General features: G+C 46.3%; 1 protein-coding gene across 2 annotated transcripts; it reads left to right on the forward strand.

The window, feature by feature from the left end:
• The first annotated feature begins 658 nt into the window (after positions 1-658).
• Positions 659-8,586, forward strand: LOC146772828 (protein S100-A4-like). 2 transcript variants are annotated; one of them, XM_085636959.1, is made up of 3 exons: positions 659-714; positions 6,671-6,820; positions 8,407-8,586. In XM_085636959.1, the coding sequence occupies exons 2-3, from the start codon at positions 6,689-6,691 to the stop codon at positions 8,545-8,547; spliced, it is 273 nt and encodes a 90-aa protein (XP_085493085.1). In that variant the 5' UTR covers positions 659-714; positions 6,671-6,688; the 3' UTR covers positions 8,548-8,586. The 2 variants fall into 2 exon arrangements, with proteins under 2 accessions (XP_085493085.1, XP_085493086.1); XM_085636960.1 differs by lacking the exon at positions 659-714 and adding an exon at positions 2,573-2,649.
• The last annotated feature ends 4,774 nt before the right edge of the window (positions 8,587-13,360 follow it).

Consider the following 13,360-nt stretch of genomic DNA (forward strand, 5'->3'; position numbering starts at 1 on the left):
TGCGGGATGGGGTTTGGGGTGGGTGGTGGTGTGGGATGGGGTGTGGGATTGGTGGTCCAAGCTTTATTTTTGCATTCTGGGAGTTGTAGTCTTCTTTGTCCCATTATAAAATTAGCCCTACAGTCCCAGAACTCATGCTAACCGTATTTAAGGTAAGAAGCTGGTTTTCTTCTATAGGACTTCAGGACACCGGCCGGCCTTCAGTCTGAAACCAAATACCCGCCCAAGGCTCTCCCTCGTGACTGGAGGCCAGGCACTCTAGGGGGGTGGGGGGTGCACGGAAGGATTCCATCTGTCCATCACAGAGGGGGGTCGTTACTCCCAGAGAAGAAGAGATTAATGCATTTCTTTGATAAGCAAACAGAACTAGTAAGTACCAGAAAAACAAGCAAAAGTCCCACAGCACACCCACGGGTTGCTCTTTGTCTTTTAAGGCGTGGTCGAGAAATTCCATCCTCGGGTGATAACGGATAGGTCGACAAACTGCCCACACCATTCCAAAAACAATGTGAGATCACAAAGAGGTCATTGAAATGTGTAGTTTTTATTTTTACTGTTTGTTCAAACATGTTCGGTTTCAAACAGGCAGGGCCACTTTTACCTGGAGTAAAAAGGGAGGGGCTGGGAGGGCTTTAAATAGTCCTGCAGGACATCGCAATTTACCTCCTTCCAGAGCCAGCCGCCTGCGCCTTCTTCCTCCGGCTCGTGGGTGAGGTAAGGTTCATGCGCAGTTGTCCGGACTCTCTGCTTGGCGCCCATTACAAGGAGGCTGGGTGCGTGGGGGGCGCCTTGTGGCTGGAAATGCTGTTTATGGCCAGATTTCACATAAGACTGGCTTATACCCGTATCTGTGGCGGGAATAGGGAATGAGATTCGGACCAGTATTTACAATCAGTGCGCGGCATCCTCATTCCGGAACAAACCTGCTGAAGGCGGGAAGAGCACGAGGGCACCGCAGACGCCGTGGGCTGGCAGGAGCCGGCATTCTGGGCTCCCCTCATGCCATGCAGAGACATGGCCAAAATGGGCCCTCGCTCGGCTTCCCCGCCTTGCAAAGGCCCCTGTGAGCGTGAACCTCTCTTTCTTCCAGGCCTGGCTCTAGAGTGTTTTCTTTGGGTGAGCCATGAAGATGAGTGGGTGCTGGCAAAAACCAACAAAGCATTTGATCCATCTGACGTTTTTGGTATTGGCACCAGCGGCATTTGACATTTTAACACATTAATCAGCACCCAAAGAGCTGCTTTCTTTCTGCTTCCGGCTTTGGGGAAATGGAGGGACACTGCTTGTTAAATCTTTAAGATGCAGCACTTTAAGACTGGGGAAATGGAGGGACGCTGCTTGTTAAATCTTTAAGGTACAGAATTTTAAGACTGGGGAAATGGAGGGACGCTGCTAGTTAAATCTTTAAGATGCAGCACTTTAAGACTGGGGAAATGGAGGGACGCTACTTGTTAAATCTTTATAATGCAGCACTTTAAGACTGGGGAAATGGAGGGACGCTGCTTGTTAAATCTTTCAGATGCAGCATTTTAAGACTGGGGAAATGGAGAGACGCTGCTAGTTAAATCTTTCAGATGCAGCATTTTAAGACTGGGGAAATGCAGGGACGCTGCTTGTTAAATCTTTAAGATGCAGGAAATGGAGGGACGCTGCTTGTTAAATCTTTAAGATGCAGGAAATGGAGGGACGCTGCTTGTTAATCTTAAAGATGCAGCACTTTAAGACTGGGTAAATGGAGGGACGCTGCTCGTTACATCTTAAAGATGCAGCACTTTAAGACTGGGACAGAACAGACCCCAAAGGTTCCAGTTAGAAGTAGGGCTCCCCGTTTTATGGTAATTATTCTTTTTGCATTTCTGTCTGTATTTATCCATATTTATTTTGTGCCCACTTTATCTGTATTTATCCATATTTATTTTTTGGATAAATTAAGTTCTAAAACGGTACATTTCCATATTTATTTAACTGATAGACGCGCACTCATACTTTGATGTCAGTTTGTTTTAGCAATTTCAGCTGACAAATATTATATAACAAAACTCCGCTAGTTAATATTAGCATTATACTACAAATGTATGTTGACACGTGGCATTATTTAATGAAATTTAATCCTGTTTTTCTAATTTCCCATGCTGTCCTTCTGCTCAGCTGTTGGCCTATAATTCTTGAAAGACAGCACAGAGCACCTTAAAAGAAGCAGATTTTTCTGTATTTATCCACTTTTAAAAATAAATGCAGACAAAAAAACACTTTGTTTTCTGTCTGTCTTTATCTGTAAAAATCCATCAAAACTGATTTTTTAACTCGAATTCCAGTCTGATCAAGGCTTGTGGAATATGGCGCGGAAATAAAAAATAGATTCTTAAAGAGGCTCGTTTGAGCAGTATTTAGAATTGTTGCATCCTTTGTGTTTAGAAGTTCAGAACCATACGTGATTGATGGCAAAAATGTTGCCGCCACAACTGTTATTAGATGTGTTGTTGAAATGTCGCTCAGTTTTTTTTGCAAAATTTTAAATACGAATAATAGCTGTTTTCCTTTGACCTTCCCTAGTTCTACATGTTCCTTGAAACTCAGGCGTTGATCTAATAGTCCCACAGATATTTGTTTGTTCCCACCTGGTCCAGGGGGTCACTGTTTAACGTCCAGGTAAATTTTGGTTGTTTTTTATGTGAGTTTGAAAAACACATAACCTCTGTTTTCCGGAAATTTATGATTAGTTGAACTGAAGCTGTATATAGTGCTAATTGATTTATCAAGTGCTGTAGACCTCTGGGCATTTGAGATAGCAGCACTATGTCGTCAGCATATTGCAGGCTTGTTGTTCGAACATTGCCCAGTTTTGGGGGGTCCCCTTGTGCTAGGTGAAGGTTATTGTCCAGGTCGGCTGTGTAGATGTTGAATAAGCAGGGGGCCAAAACACACCCCTGTTTTAAGCCATTTACGGTCGAGATTTTATTAGTTAAACTTTGACCATCCCCCATTTTTATTTGGACCCATGTTTGTGAGTATAGATTAATGATTGCGTCTAACAGTTTCGTTGGGGCTCCCCAAGACTTCATTTTAGCCCATAGCAAGGATCTAGGGACCTTATCAAAGGCTGCTTTGATGTCTACAAAGCAGGTATACAACATTTTTGAATTAACTATTGCTTGGTTGGCCAAGAGCGTGTCAGCTGATAAGTTTGTTAGGGTGCCCATCCCTGCTCGAAAACCTGTTTGCGTGTTAGGGGTCAGTTTTGTGTGATTGACCCAGTCCTCTGGATCTTTCAGCAGATTAGTTGCGTAGATTTTAGCCTCAACATCAATAAGAGCAATTAATCTGTAGTTGGAAGGATCAGTATTGGTTGCAGGACACTTCCTCGCCATGAATCTGGAATGGAGCCGGTCTCTAGTGTGTATGCAAACAGCGAGGTTAAGCGCACAGACCAGAATGCTGGGTCTTAAATAAAGCGTTGGGTAGTCCAGGTAGGTATTGTATAAAGTACACTTAAGCTCCTGGAAATATTACACATCTTTTGATTAGTTAGGAAGCCTTCACCACCAGTATTGGGATAGGCATGTGTGTGGGCATTTGATTTTGATTTGGTAAATATTTTATTTCTACCTTTTAGCATCATTGTAACATTACTATTTCACCATATAACAATTGGGAATGCTACAGGGTCAACATAGCTGGCAAGCAAAAGACTGCTTTATAATTCTTGGTTTAGAACAGTTGCAGATAATGGACCGCCAGGGTGATGGGGGACCCTTTTCCAGTTGAGCTCCAAAGGATTGTATAGGGATGTAATCTTCCATAATGCTAGTGTTTGAGGGGTTTCTTGGAGAGAAACGTTTGTTGTACTGTCTGCCCTGGGGATGCAACGGGCCATTGTGCCTGTAGCATGTGCTTCTGGGGCACTGTAATGTTACAGAAGAGGCCGCAAATTATTGGACAGACCTTTCTTTAACATGGACTGTGCCAGGTTAAAATGTATGCTGGAGCAACCCCAAGCAGACAATCCCTTTGTTATATGGGGACGTGATCCCTGAAAAGACAGTGAACTTTTGCTGCTGTGCCCAGGCCGTATAACAGATGAAGGCTCAATGGCAAACACGGCTTCTGGAAGTGGCGCCCACTTTGTGTGCCCCCCCCAAGACAACCCATAGAAAGAGGGCACAGAGTTCTCATGGCCTCAAGGCATTCCCCACAGACAGTGTCAGTTACACACTGCACCCACCAGCTGGGGGATCTCTTTCCCCTCTTGAAAATGGGGGAGGGGCTGCTTCTATTCTACTGCGTATCTGTGTCCTTCATAACTAGTTGCTCAGTATTTTATTGATTTGTTTTGGACACACCCATCAATGTCGATCCTGGTTATTGAAGACCTCAAAAGAAATGAACAAGGCAAGAACAGCCACCTCTATAATGGACCGCTCACGACTATAACCATGTTACCTTCATCAGGGTTAAAGGACCCTGAAGAATCCACACTGATTCACATTAGTTTGAAATTTGACTTTACGGCAGCCCCAAGAGCAGAGGACCACTGGCTCCAGGATAACCAACCACCAGCAGCTCACAGCTCTCTCTGGTCTCTAACGCTGAGATTTAAGCAGCACACGGCTATCTATTCCTGGAAGGAACTTGGAATACAGAATTAACAACACAACACTCCCAGGACAAGAGCTTGCTTGCATACGTCTCTTCCAAAACCCCTTCTAACGTATCCATTTTCCAGTTAATGTTGCTAAACCAAATGTTACTCATCTGGTCCACCTTGAAGAAACTCAACTTGGAGGCATTGCATCTGGTGTACTGACGTCTGATCTGCAGTAGGTGCTGTGGGAGAGTGGGTTGTGTCAAACAGCAGATATGTGATCCACTCAGAGTCAGACCTAACAATGGAGAGAGCAAGATCACACAAAGACAGTCAATCTAGGAGGAGGCAGATGAGATGGAACTACAGATTGTCGGTGCAAGATCGATTTTGCACATGACATTTTTATCCAAATGTAATCTTGTGTTTTGTGTCGTGGGCATGTTACATGTTTAACTCAGTGGCTGGTAATTCAAGCAGGTTGACAGGTGGGCCACACCTGCACAGACATACTCAAACCCGCTTGCATGCCCACTCACTCATACCCATCCATTCACAAGCAAACACACATACAGCCACCGCTCACAAGCACATACCCACACCCATTCACAGCACACACACACACACAAATACACATACATTTATGCATACAACCATACATGCATGCACCGAACATTAAAAAAAAAACTTGCCTGGAGCGGTGATCTCAGGTCGTGAGAGGGAGCGCTTGGTGGGTCCTGGAGAATTAGGACTGCCGTCTCATCATTGAGTGACCTTGTTATGGGTCAGCCAATGAGAGAAGGCAGCAGTCCTTTACTTGTCACACAGTGGGATGGGGTAAGCAAGATTGCTCACCCCACCCAACTCTGTGACGAGGAGTCACTGATGGACAGTTGGCCCTGGGCACTTCAGGGCTTAAAACTAAACAGACCAGGTCTGAGTATTGCTGTGATGCACCCCCTCGACATGAGGGTAAGAACCTCCAGGCTCTTTGCTGGCCACAACAGCAGTCCAGAGACATTTTAAGACACTTGTAAAGTGGGAAATTGCCCAGGGGCCCCCATCCTCCAAAGGGGCCCCTAGGAAAGTGATCTTTCTCTCTTTTACCTCTGTCTAGTATACTTTCTTTATCTAAACATCTCTCTATCTGCCTACCTCTAACGTTGTCTCTGCCTCTATACCCTGTGTCATCTTAAGGGTTTTGGGGGTCCCAGGAAAGACATATTTCAACTGTTTTTGTGCCTACAGGAGCCCCTAAAATATGTCTTGCCCGGGGCCCCCCAATTTCTTAACATGACACTGAGGAGGTCACGCCCACAGGGCTGTGACATCTTCAGCTCTGCAAATTTCAGCTGAGGCAGCCAGGCACCAGCACATTTACCACATGTAAAGTGCCTGGCTGCCTGACCTGTCCTGGCATGAAGAATGTCTGTCAGACTGATCTTTGCTCAGACTGACAGACACTCTTCATATCTGCAAATAAGGTAGGTGGGTGGGGCCCTTCTGCGTTTATGCACGGGCCGCTACTGCTTCGGAGAAGCCCACATGAAGAACCATATCGTACAGGAAATAAAACGAAAGGACTTTGCTTGACACTGACAAACAGACGTAGGCAGAAGCTGTCCTTCACACTAGGGAAGCAAAACTGCCTAATTCTCTTTTTGCTATAATTTCCAATGCAAAATTTGCAAAATAACGATTTAAATTAATGAGAGGATTGTCTGTGTCTTGCGTGACTTTTTAAACAAACCAGTCTTGTATGATCCAGACAGGAAACCTGGTCATGCAGAAAACCCTGCTAGTATATTTTTTGTGCAAACCAGTCTCCTTCCAGCAAAACTTAATGAAATTTCACGTAACACGCAATATGTCAATTTCACCGAAGTAATTACATTTTCGGCAAGGCCTATTTGGAGCGCACCAGTCATCAAGAGGAGTTATAGAGTTATATTTTGGGCTGGACCAGAGGATGAGAGGGGACTGTAGGTAGTTCCCCCCTTAATGGTCTGTGGTTCATTACTGCTTGATAAAGACACTATTCGCCATTTTAAAGACTAAACACTGACTGTGGTACTACTTTCCTTACAGATCGAAGCACCAGTTATAATGACTCTGGAAAAGCACTGTGAGATCATGCTCGAGACCTTCAAAAAATACTCTGGAGCAGATGGCAAGAGTGGCGAACTCAACCAGGCCCAGTTGCAGCTTCTTGTGAAGACTGAGTTCCCATCTTTATGTGTGAGTACATTGTGGAATGAAGATTGGCTATAGTAGGAAGTTTGTTACCCCTTTTCATAGATGCGACATTTACAACCAATTTCTACTTTTTTTCGCCCAAAGCTTTTTGCAATCATCCACCAGGCAGATGCCCACTGGGTCCTCTTAATGTCCTAGGTTTAGTGCTGCCTTAGGGATTTTATGCCACTCTTTGCCAATTTAGTGATGCTGTATTGACCTCTCCACTGTCTACCCAGGACGGTTGTGTATGCAAACTTTAGAAAAAAGGTTTCCTTGAAAGAATGCGGCTGATGGTGTTGGTACCAGTGTCACTGTAGAGATTTTCTTGTGCTTGGTCCCCCGCCTAATGCTCTCCTTTTCAACATGTAGCACTACTTCAACCCGAATTTCATCATGAAGATGAATTGCATCTACCAACATCCCTTGTGGTTTAAGAATAGTACAGATGTTACGCCTCACAGCTGGACAGAAATGACCATGGTCTCCTTTAGAAATAACATTCAACATCTAGCTCTTTTACCATGCCTACAGAGCAGCCCAAGGGTCAGGTCCTAAATTTCTCCATTAGGAGTGTCTTTGGAAACCACATGTGTTGTAGACACCCTGAGCATATGCGCAAATTCACAGAAAGAAGGAAGTAGGAAGAAAAGCCCCCAAGTCATTTACTCCTGAATCAGTCCTAAAAGTAGAGAAATCCTTTCTCAAGGATATATGGGCACCATCCATCCAAATGGAGTGTTCAAACAAGCAACATTGTGGTATAGTCTTCACAACCTGGAGCAGGGTATGTACTTCCACCACTGATCTTGTATTGGCGCAGCACAGGCTTGTTGCTGGACCTCGTCATTTCCCAGCAGATTCAGCATGAGTTGTATGGTGTCTTGGAACTTTCGACTGGTGCCCTTGGATGAGGCGAAGGCTCATGGAGGTTATAAAGAACCAAGGAAGCTAAAAGGGGAGAGGGGTCCCCTTAATTAACAAAGCTGGTTCTTGTGCAGGAATGGAAGCTTGCCAGGTAATGCCCGTAGTTCAGGATTAATCCACCTTCACATTGTCTTTGAAGCTCTTACTCTCTCTAGTGAGGGATTCCGAAAGCTTCAATACACTCAGTGCAGTGCTCTTGTCTGCTTCAGCTGAGCAGGTTCTCCTTTAAGGCTGCTGGTGACTGATAGCAGCAACCCCAAGGACAGAGCTTCAGGCTTGATCCCTGCCTAGGAGAAAATGAGTTGAACTGCTCGATGGAGCAATTTTTAGATGCCTCGAAAGAGCAACCACCTAGAAGGCAGAGTGGGTAAATCAACTCAGAGATTTGAAATGCGTCCACAGAATCTGCCAGGGTATGGGGATTGAGCAATCAGTGCTATTGGACTCCTCACATTTTAGGGGCTGTCCTGCCAGGTCAAAACTAATACCTGGGTCTCCAGGGGCAGGACTTCTCTGTGCCCTGAATATATTGATGTCTGAGGGTGAGGGCACATCTTCCAATCCTTGCTTACAGTGAAGGAGTAGGACATGCTTCAAGAATGTATTGTACTTCAATTGCATAGAACTTCCTACTGATTGTTGCCACCCCATCTCTTCTGCAGGCCTCAGGGAGAGACGAGAATGCGGTGGAAGAAGTTATGAAAATGATGGACATGGATGGTGACAAGAAGGTTACCTACCAGGAGTTTGCCATGTTTCTGGCCATACTGAGTATGATAATGGAAGAAGTAGAATCCTCTTAAAATGGTGGTCTAAGTTGAATAAAAAACATGTTATTCGTACATTTTGTTTATATTTTATTGTTTTAAAAAGTGCCTCTCTTTGCAAGTGAGGTTGCTACATAGTCAACAGTTAAGGGGAGATATCCTGAAGTATTCTTGTTTCCATAGAGTGAGATGAAGTGGAAACTACAGTAACACAAGGCAAACAAATTGGAGCCCAAGAGTTCCCTGGTATACTCTGCTGTTTTGGGGCCTTACCAAAGATGGGTTTTGATGTATGGGAGAGCTCATGTAACCAAAACTTTAAAAATTGAATATAAGAAGTGCTGAAGAGGGAGCGGCTGCCCTGACCTGTTCAGACATTGGCTCAAATGTATTTGTAATGGTTTGCCATTGCTTGGATGAGCTCTCAATCAATCCCATGGCGTTTTAGGGAAGGTTATGGTGTCCCATTACTATTCCCTTTAGGTTATGGTCATGGGGCAAGGTAAAGTAATCATAGATATCTCTGTCCCTTGTTCTAAGTCATTGTACCTCAGCACTCTTACTTTGCCTTTGTCAATGTGTATTTATGTTCTTTTGTTTGCTCTACTTGCTGCTCTCACACCATGCTTTTACTTTTCCCTCTCTTGCTTTTCTTTTCTCCCCACCTTCACACACTCCCAGCTTTACTTGAATCCAGTGCTATCTCTTACCAAGTAGTTTCATGTATTGCTCCCGTCATTCCATTCCAGCAGCACATGTTCTTCCATGGTAACTAGGATGATGTCCTCACGGCAGACAATATATGCAGTCCTGAACATTTCACAACAAAACATTTAATTCTGGTGTGTTAGTCTAATTAGTTCAATGAAAGCAAAACTCAGAGGTCATTAGGCTTTCACACAGAAGTCCACAGCTGAAACAGTGTCCATAAAGACCTGGACAGAGATGGTCACTTTAATCTTAATACCTGCCCTTCGCCGGCTACCCTACGGAATGCTCTGACACTCGTACAGACACATCTGCATTGTCAGTTCTTCTGTGGCCTTGTGGTGGCTCTTCACCTGTGCTCAGAGTCACTGACTCTGAATGTTTTGATGGGGTGTGAGTGTCCGAACAGGCCTGTCATCTGAGCCCTCTGCTGTCCCCATTCTCTACCGGAGATGGGCAATGTCCCTTACACTGTGCTGCCACTGGGATTCAGGGGAGAGAAGATGGCTGTGGCAGGAGGTTGGCTGCTTATGGCCGCCCCACCCAGCCATTTCCTGATCCATATCTGTCTTGCTTCGCACTCCCAAATAAGAGAAAATTCAGCTCTCCCACACTAAGGCACACACAGGGCGAAAAAAGAAAATACCTGGAAAGGGATTTCACTCTCATAAAATGAGGCACATCAAAAGACAGTTTTCAGAATAAAGCATGTTTTGTTTTTTGGCAACACTCTACAACAGAAAGGCTTTCCCAGATGTTAAATTCAACAACAAATAAATGTATATACCTACATATGTACAAGCAATGATAACACACTTAAAAGTAAGCAAATGCAAATATTAAATGCATGGAATAAAATACATTGAATAAAATACGAGCAGATAACGATACTGGACATCCTCTGCAAGAAATAAACACTGTTGAATGCAAGTAATCAGATACAATGAACCAAAGGAAACCACGAAAAGATATAAAGATATTTACATTAAATACATCAGATGATTATAACCTCTGGAGACTTGAATGTGCACACAGACACACTCGCACATCACAATGCCAATAATCAAAGAAAATACATCACCGGCTGTAATAACTTCATCTTAGCCCACTCCAGACTAAGGGATTCACAGTCGGGGCCAAGAGACTCAGCAAGCTGGGAATTCCTACACTGAACAAGACGCGTCCTTTTAGGTCCAAAATCCCGCTTTCCAAGTCAACAAACTCCTGTTTTATAATTTCAATGCACTAGAAGTTTTCGGGAAGACCTCCTCTGCGCCAAGGATTTTACTGCAGTTGGCCAAAGTCCCAAAAGCATTCCAAAGGCACAGAAGTTAGCATGTATTCTTCTGCGCTCCGACACGTTCCAGCCCCTTATCTTAGCAAAGCTTGAGAAAGTAGAAAACATCTTCAAAAGTACAGAAAAAATCTCCAAAAGTACAGAAAACACTCTTGAACATGGATAGCCTAAACAACGTGGATGATCTGGGGGCCGGGTTGTGTGCGCAAAGTTCAAGCTAGACAGAGTCAGTATTCAAGATGGCACGAGGGCATGTCAACGTCGATAGTAAAAACTTCATAGAACTTCCCAATGTGCAACACAATGCACATTTGTTCACCGCTGCCTATAGCACTACACACTTCAATTCCCAATGCCCAAAATAATGCACATTTGGGCAACACTGCCTATAAAACTAAACTCCGAGACAGAGAAGTACATCACACACATTTCTTTCTCTTGCTTTCAAACGTACATCCCACACATTCTGTTCCTGGTAAGGCTGTTACACTTCCACTCTGAAGCTACAAGGAGACATAAAATGCAAGTGCAAAGTGAAAATAAAACATGTACATTAAATTAAAACAATTGTAGTCAAAGGTCATCATGTGGTCCCAATACATGGGAGTGCTTCTGGTACTACAATGTCACAGGAAGGTAGGTGCCTGTAACCCTTCACTCAATAATGCGATGCATTATTGGGGCTGGTGGCACCAGATTAGTTATGGCACCACATCGCTTGGGCACACACATTCTCTGTAAAGAGATTTTTTGGTGGGGTAGGAGGGTAAGAAAACGCGATATACAAGGGTCCAAAGGGAACTAGTTTAACGACTAAAGTACCTTTATTCCCCAAGCAACACTGAAAACAACTAGAACAAGCATTTACAATGCAATGGTCTCGGCATTGTCAAAGTTAGAGCTATTGGTATTGCTCATGACATTGGCCTACTGCTCTCTCCTCTTAAATGTCAGTGCTTGGAGATATGTTCCCAAAGTGGCAGCTTTGATTAAGGGCAGAAGTGGTAACACAAAGGCGGGAGGGATGGAGAGAGGGAGGCAGGGAGGGATGGAGTGAGGGAGGGACGGAGGGAAGGACGGAGAGAGTGAGGGACGCAGAGAGGGAGGGAGGGAGAGCGGGATGGACAGAGAGGGAAAGAGAGAGGAAAGGCGGGAGGGAGGAAGGGACAGAGAGAGGGAGGAAGAGAGAAAGGGAGGGAGGAACAGAGAGAGGAAGGGGAGGAAAGAGGAAGGGAGGAGAGAGGGAAGGAGGGAGAGAGGAAAGGAAGGAGAGAGGGATGAAGAGAAGGAGGGACGGAGAAAGGCAGGGAGGGAGAGAGGGAGGGGCGGAAAGAGGGAGGGATGGAGAGAGGGAGGGATGGGGGAGGGAGGAAGAAAGGGAGGGAGGTGGAGAGAGAGGGAGGAACGGAGTGAGGAAGGGAAGGAAAGCAGAAGGGAGCGTGAGAGGGAAGGAGGGAGGGAGCGAGAGACGAAGGGAGGGAGTGAGGAAAGGAGGTAGAGAGTGAGGGAGGGAAAGAAGAAGGGACATAGAGAGGGAAGGAGGAATAGAGGAAGGAAGAGAGGGAGAGAGGAAGAGAGGTAGAGAGGGACGGAGGGAAGGAGGGAGGGATGGGGAGAGGGAGAGGGAGGGAAGGAGGGAGGGAGGGACGGAGAAAGGGAGGGACGGAGAAAGGGATGAGGGAGGAACAGAGAGAGGGAGGAACAGAGAGAGGGAGGGACGAGAGAGGAAGGGAGGGAGGGAGAGAGGAAGGGAGGGAGGGAGAGCGTAAGGGACGGAGAGAGAAAGGGAGGGAGAGAGGTACTGAGGGAGAGAGGGAGGGAGGAACAGTGAGGGGGGAAGAAAAGAGGGAAGGAGAGAGGGAGGCACTGAGGCAGGGAGGAAAGGAGGTAGAGAGGGAGGGAGAGATGGAGGAAGGGAGGGAGGGACAGAGAAAAGGAGGGAGAGAGGGAGGGACAGAGAGAGGGAGGGACCGAGAGAGGGAGGGATGGAGAGAGGAAGGGACGGAGAGAGGAAGGGAGAGAGGGAGGGAGAGAGGAAGAGAGGGAGAGCGGGATGGACAGAGAGGCAGGGAGGGAAAGAGAGAGGAAAGGCGGGAGGGAGGAAGGGACAGAGAGAGGGAGGAAGAGAGAAAGGGAGGGAGGAACAGAGAGGGAGGAACAGAGAGAGGAAGGGAAGGAAAGAGGAAGGGAGGAGAGAGGGAAGGAGGGAGAGAGGAAAGGAAGGAGAGAGGGATGAAGAGAAGGAGGGACGGAGAAAGGCAGGGACGGAGAAAGGCAGGGAGAGAGGGAGGGGCGGAAAGAGGGAGGGATGGAGAGAGGGAGGGACGGGGGAGGGAGGGAGGAAGAAAGGGAGGGAGCGAGAGACAGGAAGGGAGGAGTGAGGAAAGGAGGTAGAGAGTGAGGGAGGGAAAAAAGAAGGTGCACAGAGAGGGAAGGAGGGATAGAGGAAGGAAGAGAGGGAGAGAGGAAGAGAGGGAGAGAGGAAGATAGGGAGAGAGGAGGGGAGGGAGGGAGAGAGAGAGGAAAGGAGGGAGAGAGAGAAGGACGGTGAGAGGGAGGGACAATGGGAGGCAGGGAGGGAGAGAGGGAGGAATGGAGAGAGGAAAGGAGGGAGCGAGGGAGAGAGGAAGGGACGGTGAGAGGGAGGAAGAGAGGAAGGAAGGAAAGAGGAAGGGTGAGAGAGAAGGAGAGAGAGACAGGGATGGAGGGAGGGAGGAAAGGTGGTAAGGAGGGGGGGAGAAAGGAAGGGACAGAGAGAGGGAAGGAGGGAGAGAGTAAAGGAGAGAGGGAGAGAGGAAGAGGAAGAGAGGGTGAGAGGATGAGAGGAAGTGAGGGAGAGAGGAT

The sequence above is a fragment of the Triturus cristatus genome, chromosome 12 (assembly GCF_964204655.1).
Source record: "Triturus cristatus chromosome 12, aTriCri1.1, whole genome shotgun sequence".
Taxonomy (NCBI): Eukaryota; Metazoa; Chordata; class Amphibia; order Caudata; family Salamandridae; genus Triturus; species Triturus cristatus.